The 11,262-nt window shown below is 45.1% G+C and overlaps 1 protein-coding gene across 1 annotated transcript; it reads right to left on the bottom strand.

The window, feature by feature from the left end:
- Positions 1-1,194: 1,194 nt before the first annotated feature.
- On the bottom strand, positions 1,195-7,961 carry syt4 (synaptotagmin IV). The gene is made up of 4 exons (XM_088632676.1): positions 7,551-7,961; positions 5,086-5,924; positions 3,803-3,923; positions 1,195-2,168 (listed from the first exon to the last, which is right to left on the bottom strand). Exons 1-4 carry the CDS (start codon positions 7,582-7,584, stop codon positions 1,858-1,860), a joined length of 1,305 nt encoding a protein of 434 aa, XP_088488802.1. The 5' UTR covers positions 7,585-7,961; the 3' UTR covers positions 1,195-1,857.
- Positions 7,962-11,262: the final 3,301 nt, after the last annotated feature.

Below are 11,262 nucleotides of genomic sequence, written 5' to 3'. Positions count from 1 at the left end.
AGCAAGGCAGGATATACCCTGGACAGAATGTCCGTCCACCACAGGGCACACAGACACAAACAGACACACACATCCACCAGGACAATTAACCTACCAGAATGTTCCTGGATTCTGTAAGAAAACTAACCCCTGCTAACCCCTGCGTCACCAGGCTATAATCTAAACCCCTCTAGGCACCATAATCTTGATAAAATTGGCATGAGAGAAAATAATCCATTTATTGGTGCAGTTTATTGGGTATGTATTTACATGTTTTAAAGCAGCAGGAAAGTATTGAGTTAACAGAAATAATGACTGAATCCTATATATATATGTGGGAAATCCTGTCCTTTTCCTGTGCTTGCCTGTTTTTTTATCATTCACCATGCATACAATCACTAGACTATGGGGAGATACTGGATTTTACAACAGAAAGAATTTCCAATTGTCCTAATGGAAAGAAGCTATGAGAAACTGCGTTATGCTCACTGTCTTGTGCAATTACCCTAAATGAAACATGGTTTAATCAGAAGAAAAAATACTGAAAGCACATTATGTGAGTTTACCAAATTGAATACTGTACTGGAAAAAACAGTTTTCCATTCAAATTTACCATAGTTACCTTTCTTAATTTGAGTTTCCAAAAAAGGCTGTAAGGAAGTAAACAGAGTTCACAAGCAGCTGTGAGAGACCCTGCTTGAATCTCCCACTCTCCTTACAGCTGCATTGTGCTACAGGCTCTATTCTACCCTGTACAATAAGGTTTTCCTTTCACTACCACTTACTGCATGAGAGCAGCAGTATGTAGGCAGCAAATAGGTCTGCGCCATGTCAGTCACGATTACTCTCAAGTCATTGTGCTGTAGAGAGAATCATTTCTAAAAGCTTCTGTACAGGACCCTGTGGCAATATATTTCCAGAACCACAAGCCTCCCCAGAAAACTGAGGCCCAGGTGCGAGAACAGCAAAGGTGAGTGATATTACAGCCAAAAGGGCTTTTATTGTGGAGAATAAATGCAGGTTATTCTCAGGGCAGAATTAACTGTTAGTGAGGGGAACTGTAAATGAAACCTGGTTGTGCAAGAATACCTGTGCAAGAATGTACATCCTGTACGTGATGTGTGAGAAACACACCGGGGAATCAGTTTGTACTGACCCCACACCACTCAGACAAGTGAAACGACAGCACTAGTAATTCACACGACTTGCGACAGCTGTGTTCTCAGAATTGGACATGGTTTATATTCAGGTACATGTACATTCTCAACCTGCCTCTGTGCTCACAGTTTAGAGGACCGAACAGTTCAGTTTCGCAGCCTCTCCTTCACAGCTGCTGCTCATCCCGTTTCTCTCTCTCTCTCTCTCTCTCTCTCTCTCTCTCTCTCTCTCTCTCTCTCTCTCTCTCTCTCACTCCGGGTATCTCAGGGACCAACGGCAGCCTAATTTAGGCTGCTTTCCAATTGGCATGAAATGTGAAATACCACTTGTACTTACAAAACAATCATAAAAATACAAAAAACGAGAAATCAATAAATAAATTAATAAACGAAAGATTGCTTTGATAAAAAAATAACAAACACGGTATAGTCGAAGATGCTTTTTGCTTGTTGTTTCCTGCTAAGAACAGTTCACAATAATAATCAGACAATCAGCTGTACAAGGTCAGGATGTATTGAGTGAAGATGAAGCGGCATTATTGAGAATTCAGTGACTGTCTTTGGATCGTTGATGGCCAGGTGTGCTGACACTTCTTTGAGGAGCTGAACCCAATAATGTGGATAATTCATGAGCCGATTATTAATTAACTCCCTCTGGCATACGTGACCTGGGCTGGCTGGTCAGCAGCGGTCGCAATGGGGGCGGGCGTGGTCGGTGGCTCTAGCCTTCGGAGAGCGTGTGCCACTTGGCGATCTGTCTCCGAGGGTGGTCGCAGATCTCGCGCCAGTGCTCGCCCACTGTCCCCTCGGCGTTGGCGCCCAGCAGCAGCCGGCCGATCACCTGGTTGCGGGCCAGCCGGTCGGAGTCGAGCAGGAGGAGCTCCACGCTGGTGTCGCCGAGCCCCGTCTCCGGGGGGATGTCGAACACGAAGAGCTCGTTGAAGACGGGGTTGGGGGAGCTCTTCTTCACGTGGGTCTTCTTCTTGCACACCCGCTTCCTGCCCTGGTAGAGGTTCACCTTGACGTACGGGTCTGTGGGGGAGGGCAGAGGGGGTGTCAGTCATGGATCAGAGGAAGAAACCACACCAGATGCGCTTTTACCAGTCACATGCGCTTGTTCTACTGATACCGATGGATCGCGAAAGCACTGTATTGAATTTTAACCTCCTATGCCTGTCAATACTAATGTATTCAAATGAAGGCAGGGTGCTTGAGCTCAGCAGCACCTGATACCGGCTGATACTCAATGCTCTGCTGCTTGTAAAGCTTGGAATGATTCCACTCGCTGTGCAATGCAGTCTGAGCAATTTCCCTGCTGATTGATTGGCAGGGCATCACATGTTCAATAACCCCCCTCAGGAGGAGAGAGGATGATAAATAATGAGACAATCTTTGTTCTCCAGGCCTGCACTTCCCCCATGGTCTTGAATACAGTCAGGCAGTGACTGTGCCCTGGGGCAGCAGAGCTTGCTGATCGTGCCCCTGGCTCAGCTTTTTCTTTATGAATCGCACTGCTTCCTGGGCCCTGCTGTGCTAGGAAATTATGCGCAGTTTTCCATTGTCAGTGCCAGGGCTCTCTGCCCTTAGTCTCTGCTTTCAAGAAGAGGGGAGAGTACAGATACTGTGTTTAGATTCTGAATTCACTAGTCTGTGACGCCACCTGACAGCTGGTATGAAAATAATTATGAATAACTGTTCTAGCCTCTCACTGATTTTCTTTTTTTATTGAAATGATCTATACAAAAAGTAAATTCATCCAATACTGTCTTAAATAATCGATAATCTGTTGTATGGTTCTTCAATAACAAAGAAAAAAGCACACAGTAGTCTCACTGCTTGTTGTAGTGTTGGTACAGGCCTTTCTAGCTGGCCGTCTTATCTACAGGCAAGGATGGAACTGAGCAAGAGAGGTCGAAATCATTAACAAAGAGCCCTGAGACCCTGCAGAGTGAAGGTGAACACTAACTCTAAATACTAAAGAAAGGAACTGTATCTTCTTTTAAATTCAAATCTACAAAAGATGCCTTTGAGAGGAATTAATTTACTGGAGTTCTTTGGTAGCCTGAATTTATCTGATATTTTTTGCCTCAGTCTGTACAGGTGAGGCTGAACAGCTGTACAGCTCCTACATCTTCTAATGGAAGGTTCCAGGTTCTTGAAATTGCTATATAACTATATCACGTATTCTGCATTTCCTCTAGAGAATCTGCTGCTCTTCCTGGTTTACTGCAGCACACCCTGACCTTGGCAAAGCGACATGCACACTCCTGACCCAGATCTACGCAAGAAAACAGCTGAGTCTGAGCATTGTGTCAAAATACTGAAAAGAAGGGTGGACCAGCCACTCTGGCACATGAAGGCCAGACATTTGTCTCGATAACCAAGAATGCGGAAATGAGCAGCCTGAACCACTGAAACAATAAATCTTCTTCCTACCACAGACATATCATATAAATCAGACCTTTTGCTATTGTTTGACAAAGATGGTTAAAGTACGTCTCTGAGGTCTGGTTCTGTAGGGTTTTCTGATCTTCAGTCCACCTGGGTGCTTTCACCTAGTTTTATTTACTGTCTCAACTGTGGTCATTTCCCCCTTTCCTTGCCTCCCAGCTGTTGATGGTTTAAAAGGCAGAAGGCCTTCAGGGACCCCATATCCTGAGCTGTACCTGAAAGGCTGGAGGCTTCGGTCTTGGGCAGGTGGCGTGCCTTCAGCACCACAACAGTCAGAGTGCTGGTGGTCGACTGGTAGCACAGAGACAGCAGGAGCTCCCCTCTGCCCACACACCTCTGCAGAGACACAGAGAGAGGGAATGAAAACCAGAGCTCATCACCTTCGAAACCAGTATTGCTCATGTCTATGTGCAGTGTGATATTGCTGCCTTTCTCCAGAGCTATTTATCTTTTTCATTTCTTCACCAATCACTTCACGGAGAGTCTCCGAACATGTGTTCACCCTCGCTTATATTTTACCTTGATCAAACGTAAAAGAAAACAGAGGAGGAAAAGGTTGATTTCATTTTATAATTTCCATATTGTTGTCTGTTCTGAAATGGTTAGAAAAAAATATACACACGGCTGTAAAAAAAATCAAACACTTTACACTGTTCTTTTGATTTCTGTATTAGTCCTTCTTGAAACCAAAACATTCCTGTAATAATCCTTTACTGTTGTAGTATCTGTTTTGTTTTAATCCAACAGTTGATCTTGATACGTATTTTGTAGTATCAATTTAACTGTATGGACATATTGAAAAGAAGACCTGACAATGAGTCAATTAGATTTGATTGGTAAATGTGATGGATTAGCTACCACAGCCCTTCATATTGACTGCTCTTCTTTAGCTGACCTTGTGTTATGGACATCAGATTTTTAAAGGTTCAGATCAATGTGAATTGAAGATCACTTAATTCTGTTAGTTGTGTAATGCTTTTGCACAACTGTATACATATATGGCATCTTGAATAGCGAAATAGCGAATAAGGTACATACAGTATGAGAGTAGGCCATTCTGTCGATCTTTTCTATTTAGTAAATTGCAATTAAAAACGTCTCCAAGCAGAAAATAGCTTTAAAATTATTTGGTAATTGGTTCCAGGCACCCATGATTCATTCTGTAAAAAGGTGTGTTCTAATGTCATAGATTCTATTTAATACTCTTTTAATATTTAATATGTATTACTCATTTAATATTCATTTAGTATTTAATACTCTGAACTCTCAGGTATTTGTTATGCTAAAATACATGCACTGGGATGATGTTTTCTTTGCATCTAAGGTTTCTGAATACTGAGACTTAAATAAACTGCAAAACCTCCTCTGCTTATCTTGTCTCTGTTTCATTACAGCGCACAAGCTCTGTTTCTGAAATGCGTTTGATCGCTGCGTGTTTTCTGTCCCTGTGTGACAGTGTTGTGCGGACTCCCCCTCCCTCCCGAGAATCGCTATTTACCCTGACGTTGCGCTTGATGATCTCGCGGGTCATGAGGACACGCCCCTCCGAGAGGTCAACCCCCGCCAGGGGCACCAGAGCCTCGCCGATGACGTCATCCCGCGAGAAGCGGTCGAAGCTCAACACCATGAAGTGCAGAGCCAGCTCGGGCACCCGGCTGTAGGGGATCCCGTAGAAGCTGAACGTCTCGTCGAAGGCGGGATCGAGGGTCTTCCTCAGCACGCGGGTCTTCACCTTGTACTTCTTGTCAGGCAAGATGGTCATCTTGACGTAGGGGTCGGAGGTCAGAGACTGCTCGTCCATGGCGGACAGCCCGTGCGCCTCCTTGATGTTGACGATGAAGGCCTTCTTGTCGAAGTTGTACTCAAGCGAGAAGAAAAGGGTCCCCAACCCCGCTTCTCGGTCGGGGGGCTTGTCCGCCGGCGTTAGCGCCTTGCTGGAGGGCACGCTCTCCGGGGAGGCTGGCTCCCTGCCTTCCTCTGGGAAGCAGCCATGCGGGGAGGGCATGTCCAGCTCGGGCGAGCTCCGCACGCGGGGGTGCGGCTTGGCGAAGTTGCCGTTGAGGTCTCGCTTCTCCAGGTCCAGGTGGAGGGCGGTCTTGGCGCTGGTAGGGCTGGGCGTGGACTTGGCCAGCTCTGTTTTCTCGTCAGCCCCGAACTTCTTCTTGTTGGTGAGGCTCTCGGGATAGATGTCCACCCCCTTCAGCATGTGCACAAACTTGTAGGGGGGAGTTTTGTTGGATTTAGCTGACTTGCGCTGGCAGCATATCCATGCGAACAGAGAGACGGTGAAGACCAGTCCAAAGGCACTGACGATTCCCACTGCCGCCGGGACCTCGGCTACAATACAGGAGAGAACAGACATGAGAAATCTGCACGGCTGCAGCTGCAAACTGGGACTACAGAGCCAGTGTGGCATTCGAGTGCTCAGGAAACTGAGTTTAAGTGTCATTTTGTATGTTTGTGTGTGTAAGAATCGGCTTGTGTGTAAGCATCAGTTTGTGTGTGTGGAAGCACTGGGTTATGTGTGCGCGCAAGTGTCAGTTTCTGTGTGCAAGCATAGGTTTGTGTGTGTGTGCAAGTATCTGTGCGTAACCATCCGTTCGTGCGTGTGTAAGCGCTGGTTTGTGTACGTGTTTGTATGTGCAAGCATCAGTTTCTGTGTGTGTCTGTGTGTGTTCCTGTGTGCACAATCTGTCTTGTTTTCCCCTATCATGACTTCAACTAGTATTAAGACCTTTCTTAGAGAGGTTCATAGAAATGTTTGAATCTTATTGTAAATTTTATTAATGATTTAAATTAATATTAATACATTGATTTGAGTTCTGTACCTCTTGTTTGTTGAGGTACGGAATGATACATGTCAGGTAACCTGAAACTGCGCCGTTCCCTGTTGCGCCCTGAATTTGAAAATCCGTATGAGATGGAGTATACTATGAAATGGCACTCTGAAGTGAAAATGATTCATCATTTGATTGTGTCCGTCTGTCTATATGTATCAGAAGATATTAACCATTTTCGTCAGCGCAGTGCGTGGTTCATGTTGCCTGCAGCTTGTGTTAATGCAGCTGAGAAATCAACACATCAGTAGAACACAACTGGTCTGAAACAGGTCCCCCGAGTCTTCTGTGTGTGTGTGTGTGTGTGTGTGTGTGTGTGTGTGTGTGTGTGTGTGTGTGTGTGTGTGTGTGTTTAACCCTTGTTTACACTCTTCCTCACTGATTCTCTCTTTTCTGCTTTCCCCTATCAACTTCTATGTGTCTAGCCCTCACCACCCAGGCTGGGGCAGCAGCATTGTCAGACATCGTGATGTGCTACTCTGTCTTTCCACCCCCCTCACACACCTCCCCCTCCCAGAAGATTCTCTGCAGAAGCAGACAGTGTGTCCACTGGTCTAAGTAACACAGTAGGGCAGGAATCTACAGTGACTCAGAATTGCACAATCCTGGGGATTCAGCAGCCACACCAGAATCCACATCCTACTTGCTGCAGGTCTTTCCGTAACAGACAAAAAAACATAATTCTTTTATTCCAATCGTGCTTTCCAAGAGTAGAAAAGCAGCGAATGTTTCTACAAACCAAAATCGCAGCAAAACAAATCTACCAATTACCTTGGTTTTCATCCAAACACATGTCATCTGCCTATCTTTGTCCTCAGCATGAAATAACAACTGAATATGTCTCATTTACTTACGGGGGATTTCTTTTAATGACAAATACAGAAAATAAAGGCAATAGCTGATACGATTATTACGCCGTGAAAAATAAATATAAAAATGCTGGAATTTGCAATTAGAACTAAATTCAATGGTATTATTTTTCATTCAATGTGGCCTCTCTACAGACACAATGAAGCGATCCTTTTTCTTTCGCTGAAAACTGTTATTGTAAACTGCAATCTCTATCCAGACAGCCTGTTACGTTCCATCGGAGGGCATAACGCGTGAAGAAAATCAAAGGTCTTACCGAACTGCGCTCCCTCTGCAATCACTGGCGCCATGACGCGTGGTGCTCTGTCCGAGGTGCTGAAAGCACACTCCTGTATTCCAGCGCTTGAGTGTACCCTCGACAGCTCCGGCTTTCACTGCGACTCAGCCCTCAAATGCCTGCCTTTCAGTTGAAAATTGATTCTTATTTTAATTTGTCGATCAAAAAGAAATGTGAAAATCTACATATAAAGGTACCGAAATGTTTTGTTATTATTCTTTTTTTAATAATATTAAAAACTCGGTTGTTTTTTTTCCCCGTGATCTTCCCGAAGCACTTCTGTCGTACTTTCTTGCACGGTCACTCGTTGAGCTCTGAGCGCCTCTGAGGCGTCGGCTCGGCTCTGTGCTCCCCACGGCTGCTCTGCTTCTGACGCAGTTCTGACGAAGCTGTGTGAAATCACCGCCTTTTCTCCAAGGAATGGCAGGGCAGGCTAACAGGCTCATCAATTATTGTAACCGCCTGCCTGCGGGAAGTTAATCCTTGCTGCATTTCACAGCAAAAATATATACATCATACCAGCCAGAGGAAAATTACTCTGAACTGGGCAAAGGAAAGAAATTCAAGACAGGAAGTACATGTCATTAGAAACATGTAAGTTAGAGCGTTTGTGCATGGGGAGGATAGGACAAAGACAGAGATTAAAGACAAGGCATCAATCCATCCTTACCTCCCATGACCCCAGGCTGATTTTACTGCCAAAAGCGTTCTCTGCTTTGGCTCAGCAGGCTGTCTCTGACTGTTTCTGAGCTACAGCCAGAGACCCCACCCTTAAACTGTGCCCGATCATCACATCTATTCTCGGAGAAGCTAACATTTCTTAATTTGGATGCTGTTTCAACATTGGTGAATTAATATTAATTGATTAGCCTCTATGCAGAATTAAGCAGTCACAATCTCTATGGTCTTTCCTTTTTCATGCATTCCAGACCAGATACTCAGATTGCCTTGGCTGTTAGGAATTTGATAGTACCTCAGTTATTCCAATGCATGTGGATTCTGAAGCTCTGTTAATGAAGCAGAAAATGTATACACAGAAGCTCTCTGAAGCTGTTCATAGCCAAGCTTAAATTTATCTCTATCAACTTATCTGGGCATTTTCTTACTAATGGAAGTCCTGGTTACTCAAAGGGTAAGATGAGCCTTGCCTTCTCTGCTGTGATTGTCATCATGAGCTTTGAACCTCCCCCCATCCCCCCTCAACCTCACTCGCCCTCAGTCAGCCTCGCAGTGGAGACCACTGAAACACTACTCGCGCCTGTGCTGGTGAAGCAGGGTTTCAGTGCCTTGGTCGTGTGTTCACTGGATCTTCATCTTCACCTCTGTATACCAACTGTGAAAAGGGGGACATTTGTAGCATTATTCGAAATCTTCAGACATATACAGTATCAACAGTGAAAACCAGCCAGGAGAGGCAAATAGAACCTATGAGGAAATGCACAAAAACCTCAGAACAGAAATAACTTTGTTTGACACACAGGGCTATAGCAGTCCTGAGCAAAGTACCTAGACATGTTGTTGAACAACATACCCTGGATTATTTCAGGAAAAAGCTGGATGAGATTCATGGATTGATTAGCCAATACCTACCAAACAGGTGAATTGACTAAATGGCCTCCTTACATTTATAATGTTTATTCTTTAATATCTTGAGTATACATAATCTGTGTGTCACTGTGTAATAAATCGACAATGAGAGCTGCCCATAGCCAGCAGCCATATCACCATGCAACTCATAACTGGCAGCCCACTGAAGCTCAGCAGGTGTGAGCCTGGTCAGTACCTGGATGGGAGACCTCCTGTGAAGAGCTAAGGTTGCTGCTGGAGGATGTGTTAGTGGGGCCAGCATGGGGCAGTCACCTTGCAGTCTGTGTGGGTTCTAATGCACCAGTATAGTGAGGGGGACACTATACTGTAGGTCCTGACTCTCTGTGGTCATTAAAAATCCCGGGGCGTTTCTTGAAAAGAGTAGGGGTGTAACGGCGTCCTGACCAAATTTCCCATTGGCCCTTACCAATCATGGCCTCCCCATCTATGAATCGACTTCATCACTCTGTTCTTCTCCCTATCATAGCTGAAGTGTACTAGTGCACTATGGCTGCTGTTGCATCATCCTGGGGTTGCACATTGGTGGTGGTACAGGGGAGTCTCCATTACCTGTAAAGAGCTATGACTGGAGTGTCCAGAAAAGTACTATATAAGTGTCAGTAATGGTGGAGACACAGGAAGAAACACCCTAATGCTATCCTTTCTCATCTGATCTGGAACTCTAGCCTGCATTACAGCAGGTTCTCTCCAGGCCTGTGCTTTACAGAAAATGTGGGATAGATCTGTTTTATTAACATGAAAACTCAACATCTCTCTCAGACACTTGGAGGAATTCAGTAAACAGAGAGACACAGTTACGTCAGGTCATGAAATGCTTGAATGTTTTTTTTCAACAATGAAAATCACATTAGCTTGCGTGAAGGGGGAATCAGGCTTTGTCATCTTGACCTCACACAGTGAGCCAGCCAGGTCTTCATGCTGAGGTCAAGAGCCAGTAGGGCAGGAAAGTAAATGACGGACACTAAAGGCTTCTTCAATCCTGTATCCTGGACACCCAGGAGGAACGTGTGCAGGGGGAGCTGAGACGCCTCCCACATTATTCATGATGATTTGCACGCAGTAGCCTGGGGGAGACTGCAAAAGAAACAGCGCACCAAACATAAATGTTTAAAAGCCCACTGACATGCTCAACTTCAGCAGCTTCTGGATATGTGTTTGGCTGACAGTATTACCCTTCTGCTCCACTGCCCCTTCACTTCATTGCAAACATTTCTGCTCTGCAGATGAGTTGACTTTCTTTGACAAAACGGTTCAGCCAAGCAAAAGCATTCAACGAAGAAAAAAAAATGAAATTACTGCGGCTTGTGACTAAGCTGTGAGCCCCTGGTAAATGGAGTGGAGTAATGTATTGACTCTGGGCGCTGTATGAGGAGTCATTAGGCTGAGCATTTGGTGTGTCTTGAGGAATTGAATGTGCCACGTTTAGAGAATAAATGTCCCTAATGCTGGATTTTCTGTTTTTATGACTTCTCAGTACTTTTGCTCAGGTCTTAGTTGAATTGCACATACTGTTAAGAGTTTTTTGAAGATAAATCAAAGATCTGCCTGGCATTCTGATGGGTGCTCACCCTCTCTCTTTCTGAGCCCTTGTTCTGCCAAATCCCAGGTCAGCTGTGCAAGTGCCAAAAGATCGATCCTTCTCAGGTCGTCCCTGGCTTCCCTCAGTCAGGGAGGCATGGTCAGGAGTGAGAGCTCCTGCACACTGGAGGACAGAGGAAGAGAGCAGCAGGAAACAAGAACAGCTCCAACAACTGTCCTCATCACAGCTGCCGTAGTATGATGAATGCCTGACTAGGAGGCAGGGGATCAGTCTAAGACATGCTGCTGCTGTTGCTCTTCATGCTTTGCACATGTCTGTGTTTTGCACAAGCGGACAGAGTGCCTGGTGTGTCTCATTTCCTAGTCCCAGCGATGGAGATCTGGTCTGCATAGATAAGGAACTACTGTACATAGGAGAAACAATTAGCATATTGCATTAATGAAACAACTGATGAAAACAGAAGAGTTGTTCGTGGTGTGATGAACAATCCTCCTATCTCTTGGGCTGGACGAACAGTCCCTGTCCTCGGAGAACTTCAGCTGT

This window comes from Lepisosteus platostomus, chromosome 1 (assembly GCF_059453375.1).
Source record: "Lepisosteus platostomus isolate fLepPlt1 chromosome 1, fLepPlt1.hap1, whole genome shotgun sequence".
Lineage (NCBI taxonomy): Eukaryota > Metazoa > Chordata > Actinopteri > Semionotiformes > Lepisosteidae > Lepisosteus > Lepisosteus platostomus.
Note: the sequence above shows the minus strand (reverse complement) of the source record. Positions and strands in the feature narration are given on the sequence as shown.